General features: G+C 46.8%; 1 protein-coding gene across 1 annotated transcript; it reads right to left on the bottom strand.

Moving 5' to 3' along the window:
• Nucleotides 1-4,496: 4,496 nt before the first annotated feature.
• Nucleotides 4,497-12,940, bottom strand: RAB19 (RAB19, member RAS oncogene family). The gene is made up of 3 exons (XM_052638527.1): nt 12,734-12,940; nt 10,394-10,577; nt 4,497-4,765 (listed from the first exon to the last, which is right to left on the bottom strand). Exons 1-3 carry the CDS (start codon nt 12,932-12,934, stop codon nt 4,497-4,499), a joined length of 654 nt encoding a protein of 217 aa, XP_052494487.1. The 5' UTR covers nt 12,935-12,940.
• Between the last annotated feature and the right edge of the window lie 5,682 nt (nt 12,941-18,622).

Here is an 18,622-nt window from a genome sequence, read left to right as displayed (position 1 = left end):
TATTACCATAGTAGTACTATTACTATTAGTAGACCTTTTTAGTAATAGAGTGGGGAAGAGATTTAGGAATAATCTATGAACAATAAATTTTTTGAATTTTATTTACATTGGTTTTTGAAAATTTTTGGCCATGCCCTGCAGCATGTGGAATCTTAGTTCCCCCACCAGGAATCAAACCTGTGCCCCCTGCAGTAGAAGCATGAAGCCTTAACCACTGGTCTGTCAGGGAAGTCGCAACAGTGAATTTTTAAAAAAATATTTATTTGGCTGCACGGGGTCTTAGTTGTGGCAGGTGGGATCTAATTCCCAGATCAGGAATCAAACCTGGGCCCCTGCATTGGGAGCCCAGAGTATTAGCCACTGGACCACCAGGGAAGTCCCCCAACAATGAAATATTAACTGAAAAATGTACTTACACAAGGAAATGTACTTGACACTGGCAGACGAAATAGAGGCATTCATAATCTTTTTATTCTTTCAAAATGTCCCTTTGGAACTTAATTTCATATTGTTAACAACCATACAGTTTTGCAGATGTGAGAAAATCACCAGCAGTCAGTCAACACAGAGACTTCTTCCACCATAGCTCTAAAGCAGAACTCACCTGGGTGAGCTTCTAGTGCCCTGCGAGCCTGAGCTGAGCTTCAGAAAAGCCTAAACCTCTTTCCAAAGAAAGGCAATGCCAAAGAATGTTCAAACTACCGCACAATTGCACTCATCTCACACAGCTAGCAATGTACTGCTCAGTCCTCCAAGCCAGGCTTCAACAGTACATGAACGGTGAACTTTCAGATGTTCAAGCTGGATTCAGAAAAGGCAGAGGAACCAGAGATCAAATTGCCAACATCCGCTGGATCCTCAAAAAAGCAAGAGAGTTCCAGAAAAACATCTGCTTTATTGACTACGCCAAAGCCTTAGACTGGATCACAACAAACTGTGGAAAATTCTTCAAGAGATGGGAATACCAGACCAGGAGATGTGCCTCCTGAGAAATCTGCATGTAGGTCAAGAAGCAACAGTTAGAACTGGACATGGAACAACAGACTGGTTCCATGGGAAAGGAGTACGTCAAGTCTGTGTATTGTCACCCTGCTTATTTAACTTATATGCAGAGTACATCATGCAAAATGCTGGGCTGGATGAAGCACAAGCTGGAATCAAGATTGCTGGGAAAAATATCAATAACCTCAGATATGCAGATGACACCACCCTTATGGCAGAAAGTGAAGAAAAAGCTAAAGAGCCTCTTGATGAAAGTGAAAGAGGAGAGTGAAAAAGTTGGCTTAAAACTCAACATTCAGAAGATCATGGCATCTGGTCCCATCACCTCTTGGCAAATAGATGGGGAAACAATGGAAACAGTGGCAGACTTTACTTTTGGGGGCTCTAAAAATCACTGCAGATGGTGACTGCAGCCATGAAATTAAAAGATGCTTGCTCCTTGGAAGAAAATCTGTGACCAACCTAGACAACATATTAAAAAGCAGAGACATTACTTCGCCAACAGAGGTCCATCTAGTCAAAGCTATGGTTTTTCCAGTAGTCCTGTACGGATGAGAGAGTTGGACTGTAAAGAAAGCTGGGCACCGAAGAACTGATGCTTTTGAACTGTGGTGTTGGAGAAGACTCTTGAGAGTCCCTTGGGCTGCAAGGAGATCCAACCAGTTAATCCTAAAGGAAATCAGTCCTGAGTATTCATTGGAAGGACTGATGCTGAAGCTGGAGCTCCAATACTTTGGCCACCTGATTTGAAGAACTGGCTCATTGGGAAAGACCCTGATGCTGGGAAACACTGAAGATGGGAGGAGAAGGGGATGACAGAGGATGAGATGGTTGGATGGCATCACCCACTCAATGAGTTTGAGTAAGCTCCGGGAGTTGGTGATGGACAAGAAAGCCTGGCGTGCTGCAGTCCATGGGGTCTCAGAGAGTTGGACATGACTGAGCAACCGAACTGAACTGAAGTTTTCAAAGCAGACCTATGTGTGCCCTCAGCCAGGAAAGCTGCTCCACTTCCAACCCTTCTGTCCCAGCACCATCATTTCAACAGAGCCCACACTGGCTAATTACAGGTTGCTAGTGTTCAGATGAACTTGCTCTCACATATATAAATCTGTTGGAAGGAGTATTTAATTCCAGATAACCCTCAGAATGCATCATCCTAGAAGCTGAGGAGGTTTTCGAGTGTTGGTCAAGACTGATATACAGATAAATGAAGGAGGATTGGTGTGAACCCTTCGCCTCATGGCTCAGCCTCTTTCTTCTCTGCCTACTTTCCCCTGATCCACTCAGTTTTCCTTCTCCTTCTTAATGACTGCCTGCTCACTGTCTCTTCTGAAAACTGCTCAGGGGTTTGGTATAGGTATATTGCTGATCTGCCTTGTGAACTCCTGCTTCACATAACCCTTTCTTTTCTTTTTAAAATTTATTTTTGGCTGCAGTGGGTCTTTGTTGCTGTGTACAGGCTTCCTCTAGTTGTGATGTGCGGGCTTCTCATCGTGGTGGGTTTTCTGGTTGCGGAGCACGGTCGTGTGGCCGCAGTAGTTGTGACGCACAGGTTTAGTTACCCTGAACCATGTGGAATCCTGCCATACCAGAGATCAAACCCATATCCCCTACATTGACAGGCAGATTCTTAACCACCAGACCGCCAGGGAAGTCCAGCCCTTTCTTTAGAAGGAGAGTATGTGTGTTAAAAAGGTTAATCTGCTTTGATGCATTTGTTCCTTCTGGCTTGCAGTAGATTGCCTTCCTGTTTCCAAAAGGTAGGTTGTTTCATTTCCACAATGAATATATATTGATGTGAACTAAGATGTAATTAATTCTCTGTTGGCTCACTGCCACCCTCACCTACCCTCTGTATAGTAGCAGTTCTCAAGATTTAGTGTGGGGAGAATCACCTGGCAAGCTTGGTGAAGTGTGGGTTTCTGAAAAGATTCTGATTCAGTGGGTCAGCCTTGGGTGTCAGGAATCAGAGATAAACAGCCCCTGGCCACTCTCAAAGGTGTGGTTGGGGAACCCCACACTTAGCGAAGTGTTGCTCTATTATACAGTCCGATGGCTAGATGGTGTGAGCTGCACATGTCATTTAAGATTTCTAGTTGTCACATTAAAAAAAGAAGAAACAGCTGAAATGTTAATATATATTTTATTTAACCTAGAAAATCTAAACTATCATTTTAACATATAATTAATATAAAATTTATTAGGAAGATGGTTTACATTTTTTTTTGTACTGTCTTCAAAATCTGGTATATGGGGTGAGAAGTAGGAGAGAGGTTCAAGAGGGAGGGGACATATACCTATGGCCGATTTATGTTGATGTATGGCAGAAACCAACACAATATTGTAAAGCAATTATCCTCCAATTAAAAATAAGTTAACTAGAAATTTAGAAAAATCTGGTATATATTTTACATTCAGCTCATCTCAAATTCAAATTCACCACATTTTAAGTGTTTAGTCGTGATACGTGGCTAGTAGCTGTTTGTTTAGAGCTAGTCTAAGCCTATGGATAGTGATGATGCTAAGGCTTGAAATGCCTGGGAACCCTCACCTGCATCCTGGATGAGCCCCCATAGACATTTCCCCTTTTAGAGCTAGTTTTGTGGCTGGACCAGCCCTTGTAGTTCTTATTAGGATTGCAGGACACCCTCAGCAACAACCCTTGGGGAGCTCTGAAAAAAAGAGGTTTATGACTTACAGGTTCCACAGGGTACATGGCTTGCCCCAGCTACAGAGTGAGGTTAGTATTGGTTTGATACATGTCTTTGAGACAATTTAATTTCAACTCAGAACTAATTTTTGATCCCGCAGATAACTGGGTGTTTTAGAAAGAAATCATATGCATCTCCCACATCCTAGGAGTCTGGTCTAATCAGCCCAACTAGGATAAAGTGAAATCCAATTCTCTCTCCGTCACATGGCTCCTGACCATTTGGCAAGACAGTATTTATGGTCTTCAGCTCAAAAGCTTTGCTCCCCAAACTAAGACTTGAAGTGTGAATGTCAGGAAGCAAAAGTTAACAACATCTGGTCATCTTGGCAGGCTTTTTCTCCATCCTCCTGTGCCCACACTGTTTTAAACCACTCTAGAATGTTCCAAACATCCTCTCGATAATCCTCTCTTCTTCTTTCCTTCACTGCTCACTTCTCCAAACAAGAGGCAAAGTTCAGTAGAAAATAGCTGGAGGGTTGGGGAGACAGAAAAGGGAAAGATGCACAAAAAGGGAAAAAAAGAACAAATCTTGTCCTGCCACCCCTGGGCCTCGCGTCCTAGGAAAAAGTCAAGAGAAACAGGGGTGTCCTCTGTTGTCAGAATCAGTGTTCCCTCCTCTGGTGTGAACTGAGGCAAAAGGGCGCCCCCCTGACCCCCACCCCAGGCAGGAAGGAGTAGAACCAGAGGCAAGTCCGTTTGCTCCGCAGACTCGAGGCCAGCAGCTGCCCTTGGTTTCAGAGGTGGTCTCTGCTGGGTGCGACCTTCCTGGGGAACCTACTCAGCAGGTGCACTGATTCTTCTCCCTTAGAGCTGGGGCCATAAGGACTGGAGTGGACTCCAGCGGGAGGCTGCCCGGGGCACCGCCCCCGTACAAGGGCAGGCTGTGGCGGGCCATCAGCTCCCTGGCCATCAGCACGAAGACCTCGTCGATATTCTTGGACTCCTTGGCAGATGTTTCCAGAACAGCTAGGAGACCGTATTTCTCAGCCAGGATGCAGGCATCCTCAAAGAGAACGTGGCGTTTTTCCCACAGGTCACACTTGTTCCCTGGGAGTGAGAGAGAAGCAGATATTCCAGGGAGTAACTTACTCTGGTTTTTTAAAAGGTGGAATTTACAAAGAACATTTTAGTTTAGCAGATGCCAAAGAAAGATAGGAGACAGAACATCTACCTAACCTACGAAAGGAAGAAAGTGAAAGTCAAGTCGCTCAAAGTGAAAGTGAAGTCGCTCAGTCGTGTCCCACTCTTTGTGACCCCATGGACTGTGGCCTACCAGGTTCCTCCGTCCATGGGCTTTTCCAGGCAAGAGTACTGAAAGGGGTTGCCATTTCCTTCTTCAGGATCTTCCTGACCCAGGAATCGAAACCCGATCTCCTGCGTTTCAGGCAGGCGCTTTACCCTCTGACCCACCAGTGCTCCTAAACCCTTACACTGAGGGAGTAAGAAGAGTTAAGAAGTTAGAGAAACAGAGCAGATGCGAAGGAGAAAAAGATGAGAAGCAGCGGTCTTCAGCGGGAGAGCAGGGCGTCTTATGAACGGTGTTCAGGAATTCGCGATGAGGTAGAACGCCGAGGGTTTTAAACCGAGACTGAGGAGCTGGCCTCCCTGTGAACGGCTGGAGCTGAAGAAACACGACAGCTAACGCACAACCGTCTCTTTGACTTTTGTACAGTGGTGACGTGGCCTCGAGGGGCTGGGGTAAACTTTTGGGAGAGAAAGACTCCTTTGTGTGAAGAACCGTGGAGATGGAATGGAAACTGTGGTGGAAGGGCAGGGACAACTCTGTGAGGGAATGACACCTCTGACTATCCCAGATTAAGGCGAGGAGGCCACTGACAGAAAACAACAGCAAGACCCCTCGTGTCAGCCCTCGGGGTTGGACGCGTCACAAACCGGAGCACCGGGGACACTTTCAGATGACCTCTGGGGGCGTTTCTGGCACCAGTGAAGAAGTGAGGGCAGAGACGGTTGTTACAACAGACACACGAGGGAGTAAATGACCAAGAAACAGTTGTGAGATTCCCGGAAATCCCCCCACGTCTTGGCATCTGTTCGCCTCCTCTGCCCCACCTGTTTCTGCAGAGGAGGGAGGAGGGGTGAAGGGCGGGACCATAGGGGCGGGGCAGGAGGGTGGGGCCTAAGGGGCGGGGCCAGCCAGGGAGCCGAGAGAGGTGCAGAAGGGGACTGACCCAGGCAGAGTGGATTTGCAGGGCAGATTTCGAGGTTCTTCTGCTCCAAGATATCCTGGGAAGCCTGCGAATTTAAAGGATCCAGCCCACCTTCCTGGGGAAACCTCCAGTGAGATTAGAACTGCGCTGTTCCCCTCGGTGAGATGCATGGGATTCGCACCTAAGCTTCCTTCCCTGGGAGCTGCCGTTGGTGGGGTTTCCTTCCCTGCCTGCTCAGCTCTGTCACTGGGCGGGGGCGGGGTGGGGGGAGCGCCTCGGAGCCTCTCATTCAGCAGGGCAGGACAGTTTCCCTGCGTTGAGGTCTCCGCACTGTGCTAAGTGCTTTATGTGTTCCTTTATTTAATCCTTTCAATTCAACCATACCTTTGAAGCAGGTGCTAGCTTATAGATGAGGAAGTCAAAATTCAGAGAAAGGGATGAACCCAAGTTCAGACAGGCAGGACAGAGAGGGAGATTTGGACCCAAATCTGTTTGACTGCAAAGTTCAGGCGCTAGAGTGGATGAGACACTGCTTCAGCCAGAGCTTCAGGGCGCCCTGGGTGACTGTTAGCCTGACCAACTGCTGGAAAGTGTTTGGAAAGGAACTGACCCCATGGAGGCTCTGGTTCAAACCCTGCCTCACCTGTCAGTAAGTACCTTGACCCAGTTACTTAGCACCATATTCAATCTCCAGAGCCTCGATTTCCTGAGGATGGTGGTCTCTGCTTCTTCAGATGGTTGTGAGGGTTAAATGAAGGGACTTAGCGGATTCAGAGTGGAGTTTAGTAAATGTCACCTGTCATTACCTCTTCCTATCAACCCTCCTGGTTCTCACACCTCAGGAGCATCTATCATGAAAGGTGTCAGAAACCTTGCCCAGTGTCCTCCCTGGTGCTTTGAAGAAGTGGTTATTGAGGAAGAAATCTAGGCCTTTTGGAGGGGGTGGAAAGGATCAGTGTTAATTTGTATAAACACAGAAGTGCCTTTAGAAGTGTCCAGTAGATCAGAAGTCAAATCAAAAAAGTTTCTGGTCCCAAAGGGGACCTTTGGCTGAGAAGTAAAAAGAAGAGACACTCTTCCCCAAAGAGACAAGTGGTCCTCTGTGTGGAGGCCACCTGTCCTCACTAATCTCTCTTTCCTGGTTTCAGGCATGTGGGGAAAGACACCATCCATCTGAAAAAAGGAGGGGACTAAATTTGAGGCATGTTTTCTTTGGCTGGCTGTGGATTGGGGGCTTTTGATCTGACGCAGCAGGAAGGGATAAGCCCTGTTGAGGCTCTTGGAGTGACTTCGATTAAGTTACAAGAAGCAGAATTAGTTACAAAGCAGCATTCTCCTCAAGGCTGTGCTTACAACAGGGGCTAGTTGTTCTGTCAGTCAGTTGTGTCAGACTCTCTGCGACCCCATGGACCACAGCACACCAGGATCCCCTGTCCTTCACTATCTCCCAGAGTTTACTCAAACTCACATCCATTGAGTCGATGATGCCATCCAACCATCTCATCCTCCGTCATCCCCTTCTCCTCCTGCCCTCAATCTTTCCCAGCATCAGGGTCTTTTCAAATGAGTCAGCTCTTCACATCAGGTGGCCAAAGCTAGACTATGACTTAAAGCAGCAAAGACAGGGGAAGAGTGGTTCTAGAATAACAAGTCCTCTCTGGAGTCTGGATGATAATAATAAATGGACTGAGTGTGCCAATGATGTGTCCCATCAGCAGAGGTCCCCCTGCCCAGAGGCTGGCCAGCAACCTGGGGCCAGAAGGAATGGGACAATGGGGTTTCCTTTCTGAGGAATGCGAGCTAGAGGGTATGAGAAAATGAGGGATTTTGTGACAGGAGCAGGCTGGGGATGATGCCTGGAGGAATCCAAGAGGGAGGGCTCAGGGTGAGAGAGAGTGGCCAGCCCACACCACCCCACATGTAAGAAGCAGCTCTTAGATGCACAATAGTGGAGGAGGCTTCCCAGGTGGCTCAGTGATAAAGAATCCCCCTGCCAAGACATGGGTTTGATCCCTGGGTCGGGAAGATCCCTTGGAGTAGGAAATGGCAACCCGCTCCAGTATTCTTGCCTGAAGAATTCCATGGACAGAGGAGCCTGATGGCCTGCAGTCCATGGGGTTGCAGAGAGTCGGATGCAAGTGAGCACAGACAGTGGAGGAGCCTGGTTCATCGATCCCAGCCTGAGAGGAGGGTCCCCAGCTTCCTGCTTGTGGAGGCTGGCGTGGCTGCACTGTGGCCCCTCCTCTCGGTGAGTTTGGTTGCTGACTTTTCCTAGGTCCCAGGGACTTGTACCCTCACCATAAGCCCCCCCTCAGTTATTTAAGGAACGCTGATGAGCTTGTTCCCTCAAACATACTTTTAGAAGCAAATCCCACTCTTTATGACACACTTACTATGTGCCAGGCACCGTCAAGCAATGCATACACTTTTCCTCACTAAATCTTTACAACCCCAGTGAATATTGATCAAATGTTATAGATGAGGAAACTAAGGTTCAGAGGGTAACTTAGCATAGAGCTGCTGCTGCTGCTAAGTCGCTTCAGTCGTGTCTGACTTTGTGCATAGACGGCAGCCCACCAGGCTCTGCTGTCCCTGGGATTCTCCAGGCAAGAACACTGCAGTGGGTTGCCATTTCCTTCTCCAAGCACAGAGCTAGGATATGCTTATCAATGGGTAGCTCTTTCTTAGTCCCACAGCAGCTGTCTAGACCTGTGCTCTGCAGACTTTAATTTGCACAAGAATCTCTCTAGGATCGATTCATCCAGTAGCTCTGGGGTGAGGCCTGAGATGGGGCATTTCTAACAAACCCCAAAGTGACGCGGATGCTGTGGATTTTTAGGAAAGTGGAAATACAGTCTGTGATATCTTCATGATGAATACTTGTCATCATACACTTGTCCAAATCCATAGAAAGCACAACACCAAGAAGGATTCATAACTTAAACTATGGACTTTAGATGATTGTGATGTGTCCATGTAGGGTCATTCTTTGTAACAAATGTACCACGTTGTTAGGGGACGTTGATATGGGAGGGGCTGTGCATGTGTGGGGACTTCCCTGGTAGCTCAGCTGGTAAAGAATCCTCCTGCAATGCAGGAGACCCCTGTTCAATTCCTGGGTCGAGAAGATCCCTTGGAGAAGGAATAGGCTACCCATTCATGGGGCTTCCCTGGTGGCTCTGAGGTAAAGAATCTGCCTGCACTGCAGGAGACCTGGGTTCAATCCCTGGGTTGGGAAGATCCCCTGGAGGAGAGCATGGGAATCTTATTCTTACCTGGAGAATCCCCATGGACAGAGGAGCCTGGTGGACTACAGTCTATGGGGTCACAGAGAGTCAAGAGTCGGACACGACTGAGTGACTAGCACAGCACATGCATGTGTGGGTACAGGGGATATATGGGAAATCTCTGTATCTTCCTCTCAGTTTTGCTAAGAACTTTAAACTGTTCTGATAAAAATAAGTCTTAATACAACAAACAAAAACCCGGTGATGATGATGTTGCTGGTCTGCAGGCCACACTTTGAGTAGTGAAAACTAAACCAGGTTGCCAAAATGAACCAGCCACCTGGCAGACAGTAGTGTCCTCAGGAGGGGTGATGCGCTGCTTGCAAAGCTAATACTGTAGGGAACTGACAGTATGTTGTGCTCAGTCATGTCTGACTTGTTGCAACCCCATGGACTGTAGCCCACCAGGCTCCCCTGTCCGTGGGATTTCCCAGGCAAGAATACTGGAGTAGGTTGCCATTTCCTACACCAGGGGATCTTCTTGACTTAGGGATCGAACTCACATGTCTTGCATCTCCTGCACTGGTAGGCAGATTCTTCACCACTGCACCACCTGGGAAATATCCCATTTGTGAATATACAATGGGACTACACCTATTTCAAGCTGTGAGTTCACTTAGTGTAGTTGAAGTTGATGTTAATTTTGATGTTAACTTGTTATTAAGATTTGTTTAGGATCTTCACAGGTGTGAGAAGTCATTCAAGCGTGTTGTCAGTCATAGTCATCTGAGTGGCTCCCTTGGGGATTAAGAGCCATCTGAAGCTGTGAAACTCACACTACAGAGTATTGGCTGTGTAGTCTGCAAATATGTGTGTTGAATCAGCCAGGGTGCACCTTCATCTATATGTCTCGGGTTTTTGCAATGAGAAACTCTAGGGTGGGGTCTTGGAGTCTGTATTCTGTTTTTTTTTTTTTTAGGCCTCACAGTGCAACATGTGGCATCTAGTTCGTTCCCCACCCAGGGATTCAATGAGTGCGCCCTGCATTGAGAGTGCAGAGTCAACCGCTGGACCACCAAGGAATCTGTATTCTTAACAAATTCATGCCACCCCCACTATCATGCTCAAGCGAACCTGATCGGAATTTCTGGCCCAGATGTTTTTTGAGGTCCTAGCCTCCACATGTGCTTTTATGACTTCCTGTTCCACTGTCATTGTAAACCCAGAAAAAGCTGAGCATGGGGCATAAAGGAAAGAGAAATGCCTTGAAATCCACATACCAATCAGCATGATGACCAAGTTCGCTGCTCCGTATTTCTCTATCTCGTGAATCCAGTGAGGAACAGATTCGAACGTAGACCGCCGGGTGAGGTCGTAGGCAATGATGGCCGCGTGGGCACTGCGGTAGTAGCTCTGGGTGATGGTCCGGAAACGTTCCTGGCCGGCGGTGTCCCACACCTGCATCTGCAGAAGGTCAGGCAAGGGGGTCTGCATGAGGAATTCCCATGTCTGACGCTCACCTAAGTTGTTTCCTGGGTCTCACTTCTAGAGATCCAGATTCACGAGGTCTGGGGTGGGGCCCAACAGTCTGCTTTTTTCAGAGGCTCCCCAGTGTCATCTGGATGTGCTTTCAGGTTGGGAGTCGTCACCTAAGGGACCCTCCAGCCTGAGAAGTGGATCCAGGGTCCTAGGATGTGGTGTTCTTTGCCTTTGCAGCACACTCATCTCCTTGTCTAGATTTTGGGGTTTATTTTTTGACCTTGGTAAAGGTGAGGGCATTGGCTAAACTGCCTTGATTTTGAAGGACCACTCAGTCATCCATGTTTAGAAGTGTGCCCATAATTATTGTTTAGTCGTGTACAACTCTGTGACCCCATGGACTGTAGCCCGACAGCTCCTCTGTCTATGGGATTTCCCAGGCAAGAATACTGGAGTGGATTGCCATTGCCTCCTCTAGAGAATCTTCCTGACCCAAGGATCAAACCCAAGTTTCTTGCATCTCCTGCATTGGCAGGCAGATTCAGTCTCAACCACTGAGCCACCAGCGAAGCCCTTGTCCTCATAATACTACCTTCCAAATTAACAACCCAGGCAGTGGCACCAATTTATATTCCCTCCAATAGTGTTTGAGGGTACTTATTTTTTCTTTTAGCTTTTAAAAATTTTTTTAAATTTCATTTATTGATTTATCTTTGGCCATGTTGGGTCTTCACTGCTGCGCGGGTTTCCTCTAGTTGTGACGAGTGGAGGCTGCTCTCTAGTTGCCATGTGCGGGTCTCTCCTTGAGATGGCTCCTCTCGTTCTGAAGCACGGGCTCTAGGGCACTTGGGCTCCAGTGGTTGTGGCTGACTGGCTCTAGAGCGCAGGCTCAGTAATTGTGGCACACAGGCTTTATTGCTCTGGGGCATATGGGATCCTCCGGGACCAGGGGTCGAACCCATGTCTCCTGCATTGGCAGGCAGATTCTTTTTGCCACCAGGGGAGCCCTGGTACCTGTTTTTTTTTCATACTGTCACATTATTTATAAAGTTTATTTTTTAAGGAAAGTTTTCAAAGATACATAAAACTAGAGAGAATAAAACATTGAACCCTCACATAACCAAATAATTATCAAGATTTTGCCACTCTTGCTTCATGGAGCCCTTGATTTATTTGAAATATTATTTTGAAGAGAATCCCAGACTTTGTGTCATTTCACGCCTACTTACATACTTCCTTAATAAATGGACATTGTCTTTCATAACCATAACACCATTATCACTGCTAATAAACTTTTCAATAACTCCTTAGTATGATCTAATATTCAGACCATATTAAGTTTTCCTAACTGGTTCCAAAATATCTTTCTACTATTGTGTTTAATAAGGATCCCAAGCAAAACCATTTATTACATCATCACCAACACTTTTTGATCCTTTTTAATCAAATGGGTAAAAGGTATCTCACTGTTAATTTCATTGCTTTAATTATAAGTGACAGTGGGTACCTTTACTTCTTTGCATAAATGTATGAGCCAGTTTGCATAAAAATTATGACGTAGTAGTTTTGTCAGATCTGTGAATTGCCTACTTATTGTGTTTGGTTGTTGGTCTTTTCGTTGATGTTTATCAGAGCTCTGCTGCGTGGTGTGCAGGATCCTAGTTCCATAACCAGGGGCTGAGCCCATGCCCCTCCAGTGGAAGCATGGAGTCCTAACCACTGGGCTGCCAGGGAATTCCCTCATCAGAGCTCTTTTCATGTCAAAAATTAGCCTTCTGTGAGTTCCACATTTGCAAATGTTTCTTTCCAGTCTGTCATTCAGCTTTTGACTTTGTTTATGGTATTTTTGAGTGTGTGGAAATTTGACCTTTATATGATTATACAGAAGAGTATAAATTTGACCTTTAGATATAAGAGTTAGATGGAGCAATATTTTCCTTTATGGCTTGTGGGTTCTTGTCTTAATTTTAAGCCTGATTTTCCCCTTCCTCAGTGAGAAAAATAAATACTCCCATGTGTTTCTTTTCCTGGTATTTTTATGATTTCATATATTATATTTACATATTTGATTCCTCAGGCCTGTGTTTCTGGGTTAGGGTCTGTGGATGAAACAGGCGGTCCCACCCCTGTGCCCCTCTGACCTTCACTTTCTTGCCGTCAATCTCCAGGGCACGCACAGTGAAGTCCACCCCGATCGTGTTCTGCTGTGCCTCTGTGTAGACCCCGGACTTGAAATGCTGCACGACACACGTCTTGCCCACGTTGGAATCCCCGATGAGGATAATCTTGAACAAATAGTCAAAGTTCTCGTCCGCTGCCCCAGCTGAGCCGGAGAATTGCATGGCTCTTGCCACCTAGGATCAAAGAAGAAAAGGAGGAATTCAGCCTATCTTTAATGAACAGCTACTGGCGGCCAGGAACTATTCTTGGCACTCAGGATTCAGGACGGCACAAGACAGAGGAAGGCCACTGCTTTCCTAGCACGGACATCCTTGTGGGAGGAGAAGAACATTAATTACTGGTCAGGTAAGAGGGAGCTGCCCCCACAAACCCCACCTGTCCTAGGTGAGTTGGTGCTACTTTAGGAGTGACCTTGGAATGAAGGGGTTCTACGGTCTGGGCCCACTCTCAGATGGTAGCATTGACTGGGACTTCCCTGGTGGTCCAGTGGTTAAGACTCTGCACTTTCAGTGCTTCCACTGTAGGGGGCGAGGGTTTGATCCCTGGTCTGGGAACTAAGATCCCAGACACCCTGTGGCCTGGCTCGGCAGGTGTGTTTTACCTGCCATTTATCAGGTGGATTGACTGGTTCCTAAAGGAAATCGACTCAATATTCATTGGAAAGACCGATGCTGAAGCTGAAGCTCCAATACTTTGGTCACCTGATGTGAAGAGCTGACTCACTGGAAAAAACCCTGATGCTGGGAAAGATTGAGGGAAGGAGGAGAAGGGGGTAACAGAGGATGAGATGGCTGGATGGCATCATCCACTCGATGGACATGAGTTTGAGCAAACTCTGGGAGACAGTGAAGGACACTGCAGACCCATGCTGCAGTCCACAGGGTCGCAAAGAGTTGGGCAGGACTGAGCAACTGAACAACATCAGTTGCGGAAGGCGGGCTCAGCCTGTCTCCATGTCACACGGGAGGAAGACAAACCACTGGAAGTCTGAATGTCCAGGCAACTAGCAACAAACACCAAGGACGCTTAACAGAGAAGTCAGTTTCAGAAAGGCTTTTCTTGTCTGGGAAATTATGACTTTGAAAATACCCAAAATGAAAACTGTGGGGAATTCCCTGGCGGTCCAGTGGTCAGGACTTTGCACTTTCACTGCCCAGGGCTTGGGTTCCATGCTTGTGCTGGGAACCAGAATCCCACAAGCTGTGCAGCGTAGCCAAACAAAACAAAAGGCACAAACAAACGAAAAACCCGGTGGTTCGAATGTTTGTGCTGTATTCTGCCACAGGCTGGAAAAAAAGTTCCTTATGACAGTGTCTCTCTAACTGACTATCAGAATTACCTGGGAAGGTAATCAAATAATTAAATATACAGGGACCTCCCTGTGGCTCAGTGGTAGAGAATCTGCCTGCCAATGCAGGAAACACAGGTTTGATCCCTGGTCCTGGAGGATCCCACATACCTCGAGCAACTAAGCTCATGTGCCATAACTACTGAAGCCCGTGTGTCTGGAGCCTGTACTCTGCAAGAAGAGAAGCCACCGCAGTGAAAACCCTGAGCACCGCGACTAGAGAATAGCCCCTGCTTACTGCAACTGAAGAAGGCCTGCACGCAGTAACGAAGATCCAGCACAGCCAAAAATAAATAAATAATAAAAGAGTTAAAAATATATGTATATATATTCCGGAGCCCATCTCAGATCTGCTAAATAGATGTAAAAACATGCACACACTCCCAGGTGATTTTGATAAGCAGGCAGGTTTGGGAAGCATCAACGAGCACAGTCAACCACCTGAAACTTTATTCTTGCCCTCAGCATCTCTGCTTAAACATCCATCTACACTTCAACATCTCAGCTCAGAAGGAGCTCACTACCTCCTGACAAAAATCAATTTTGTGTGCACAGCTGTTATGTGGGGTTGAAATCTATGTCCTTGAGGTTTCTGACCATGGACCCTCATGCTACGCCAGGATTCTTACCCCACTTGACAGCCCAGCAGACATTTGGAGCAGCAAGCAGGTCCCCTTGAAGCAGATATCCCAGACCCTTTGACTGTTCTTCAGTTGTGTTGCGTCTCCTCATCAAATGTCTCATAAAAATACATGAAAGCTTATCCTGTTTGATAACTAAATTTGATGTGCTGCAAATTTAGTTATGACACCCTTCTTCATTTCTCCGAGTTTTATTTTCTGGTCTTCTCAAAAGTCATAGAACATGACAAGTCTGTATCATCACACAAATTAAAATCTATACTTAAAAACTCTAAGCTTTAAATGAATGAAGGAGGTTCCCTGAAGCTACTGTGGCCACATGATCCAGCAAAAAAGAGAAACAGCCAAACCACTTTTCCCCCCTCTGGCTTTTCAAATGAAGAAAGCCATTCTACTTCCGGTGTCTAACCACTGTCAAGTGAGCTGAAATCTTACTTCTCCCCCGACCCCGGCCGCCTCCCCCAGTAAGTCCTCAGGCTTTCTGCAAAAGCCCCCTTCACACGCCCTGCAAGGAGAAAAGAGCCATGTCCACCCGCCGTAAAACCCTCCATCCTGCAGCCTCCACCTGTTGCTCACCAGTTGCTCACGCCTGCCAGCAGGTGTTTGCTCTTTCTCCTGGTTTTCCTTTTGGCCCTCCGTGCCCCTTCTTCCTCCTGCCTCGAGGTGTGGTGGGAACTGTAGTTCTGTCCCCAGGTGTCAGGTTTAGTGGCTCGAGAAACCGAAAGGAAAGTGTAAACCTTCCCTCCTCACCCCCTCCCCCGCCACCCGGAGGAGCTGCCACTGGGTACAAAGGCGGGCTGAGGTCCTGGCCACACCCGCCACGCTAAGTCAACTTTCCTCTGAGCGTGGAGCATCCCATGTCATCCATCACAGCCCGAACGAAAAGGACTAGCCAGCTGTGTCAGCCAACACCTACTGAGCCGCCCTGTTCCTTTTTTCTGCTCGCCTTCTCTTGGGCGGCCCCAATCCCCATTTTTTCCTGGTGTCCCCTGTTTGCCTGGGGTGGGGCTGGCTAGTTGAAAGACAACAAGTTAAAGGGGACTACAGACCTGGGTTTTGAGTCATTTAATTGTTTTGTGGGCTTGAATAACCTTTGCTGAGGAGTCACTGAGCGAAAGGAGGTGATCCAAAGAGAAGACTGAAAAATCAAATTGGGAAGATCCCCTGGAAAAGGAAATGGCAACCCACTCCAGTATTCTTGCTTGGAAAATCCCATGGACAGAGGAGCCAGGCAGGCTACAGTGAGTGCATAGGTCGCAAGAGTTGGACACGACTTAGCGCTATCTTTTCTTTCTTTCAAAGCTGGAAAAAATGTTTCCTTCCCCCCTCAAAATCTACCCCAAAACAAAGGTTAATTTCTAGGAAGACCTGGCATCCGCCAGTCCCTGATGGTGGCCATGGAAGCACCAAGCTGAGCTGAATTTTCCTTTTTGACTCTCCCCCCACAGAGTCTGGAAGAGTCTCTGCTTCTCCCAGCCTGGGGACTAGCTCGGCTCCACTACGTAGAATGTGCCGAGTAGGCAGTTAAGCCGCAAGCACCACATGCAAAACAGAACATCTGGATTGATAAAATACGAAACTGGCATAGTGTTTTCAAACTGTGGGCTGAGACTCATTATGAGTCACGAAGTCAATTTCAGTGGGTTGTAACCAGCATTTTTACCAAAGAGATGAAGAAAACAATTCAGAATGCATTCCTGTTTTCCTGAACTGTTTGTGTCAGTTGTGAACAGGGAGGTGTGTGCCGGGGGTGATGTATGAGGTACTTCTTACTGCGTGTAGAGGCCTGGCACTGAAAGAGAGGACAGTTTATTCACTACACAGCAGCATTTCTTTAGAGAAACTGTAAATGATGATTTATCTTATCCAAAATTCCATTTACATATCACTTGCAGGAACCTCTGTTTTTTTAAATTTAAACAAAAATGTTTGATTAGAGTATAATTGCTTTACAATGTTGTGTTAGTTTCTGCTGAACAACAACAACGTGAATCAGTTATATGTATTCTTATATCCCCAGGAGGGCTTCCCAGGTAGCACAGTGGTAAAGAATCCACCTGCCAACGCAGGAGACACAGCAGACTCGGATTTGATCCCTGGATTGGGAAGATCCCCTGGAGGAGGAAATGGCAACACACTCCGGTGTCCTTGCCTGAAAAAAACCCCATGGACAGAGGAGCCTAGAAGGCTATGGTCCATGGGGTCACAAAGAGTCAGACACAACTGATCGAGTGAACACACACGTATCCCCAGGAACCTCTCAGGGAGGATAAACCCAATGTTGGCAGGTAAAGCAAGAAAACAAACAACAAAAAACACTGCCAAATACTGCTGCTGCAGATGGTGTTTTGAAAGCTATGGTCATGTATATGAGGCTTGAAAATGAGATATAAGTCAAGACCCGTGACAAATGTATGGGCAGGGACAGGAAATAGAACCTGTGAGATGTGTCAATGAGGTTAGGTGTACAAATGTTTTCTTCGTCTCGTATTGATTACTAATAAGGGAAAACAACAACAACCAAAACCAGCTGACTCAGACTTCCCACTTGGGAGGGTGTCTAGAAGCAGAAATCAAATGGTAAAATGCCTGGATGGTTATGGACGTAGGAGAAATGCTGCTTTTCCCTACCCCAACCCTGTTCACCAACGTTGATTATAAGTGCAAAGAGCTGAGCTTGGGCTACGGGGGAGATGCATTCTTGACATGGGTGGTGGTGACACAGGTTATATACCTATTTTATACACACACACACATATATGCATATGTGTAAGTTGCTTCAGTTGTGTCCAACTCTTTGTGATCCTTTGGACTGTAGTCCAACAGAATCCTCTGTCCATGAGGATTCTCCAGGCCAGAATACTGGAGTGGGGGACTTCCCTGGTAGTCCAGTGGTTAAGACTCTGTGCTCCAAATGCAGGGGATCCAAGTTTGATCCCTGGTCAGGGAACTAGATCCCACATGCCACAACTAAGACCTAGTGCAGCCAAATAAATAAATAAATACATTTTTAAAAAGGGTTTCCATATCTATATATAAAAAAAAGAATAGTGGAGTGGGTTGCCGTGCCCTCTTCCAGGGAACCTTCCCAACCCAGGGATCGAACCCACATCTCTTGCATCTCCTGCATTGGCAGGTGGGTTCTTCATGATTAGTGCCAAAAGAGGAGAGTGAAAAAGTTGGCTTAAAGCTCAACATTCAGAAAACGAAGATCATGGCATCCGGTCCCATCACTTCATGGGAAATAGATGGGGAAACAGTAGAAACAGTGTCAGACTTTATTTTTTTGGGCTCCAAAATCACTGCAGATGGTGACTGCAGCCATGAAATTAAAAGACGCTTACTCTTGGAAGAAAAGTTATGAGCAACCTAGATAGTATATTCAAAAGCAGAGACATTACTTTGCCAACTAAGGTCCGTCTAGTCAAGGCTATGGTTTTTCCAGTAGTCATGTATGGATGTGAGAGTTGGACTGTGAAGAAGGCAGAGCACTGAAGAAATGATGGTTTTGAAATGTGGTGTTGGAGAAGACTCTTGAGAGTCCCTTGGGCTGCAAGGAGATCCAACCAGTCCATTCTGAAGGAGATCAGCCCTGGCATTTCTTTGGAAGGAATGATGCTAAAGCTGAAACTCCAGTACTTTGGCCACCTCATGTGAAGAGTTGACTCATTGGAAAAGACTTTGATGCTGGGAGGGATTGGGGGCAGGAGAAGAAGGGGACGACAGAGGATGAGATGGCTGGATGGCATCACTGACTCGATGGACGCGAGTCTGGGTGAACTCCGGGAGTTGGTGATGGACAGGGAGGCCTGGCGTGCTGCGATTCATGGGATTGCAAAGAGTCGGACACGACTGAGCGA

This window comes from Budorcas taxicolor, chromosome 4 (genome assembly GCF_023091745.1).
Source record: "Budorcas taxicolor isolate Tak-1 chromosome 4, Takin1.1, whole genome shotgun sequence".
Classification (NCBI taxonomy): domain Eukaryota; kingdom Metazoa; phylum Chordata; class Mammalia; order Artiodactyla; family Bovidae; genus Budorcas; species Budorcas taxicolor.
Note: the sequence above shows the minus strand (reverse complement) of the source record. Positions and strands in the feature narration are given on the sequence as shown.

What these genes read in the sequence shown, in the direction of transcription:
- RAB19 (XM_052638527.1), bottom strand. Translation starts at nt 12,934, where the DNA reads ATGCAATTCTCCGGCTCAGCTGGGGCAGCGGACGAGAACTTTGACTAT. An exon ending in TTGACGGCAAGAAAGTGAAG is followed by an intron (nt 10,578 to 12,733) that starts GTCAGAGGGGCA and finishes GACCTTCTGCAG; the next exon opens with ATGCAGGTGTGGGACACCGC. An exon ending in CTTGGTCATCATGCTGATTG is followed by an intron (nt 4,766 to 10,393) that starts GTATGTGGATTT and finishes TCTCACTCCCAG; the next exon opens with GGAACAAGTGTGACCTGTGG.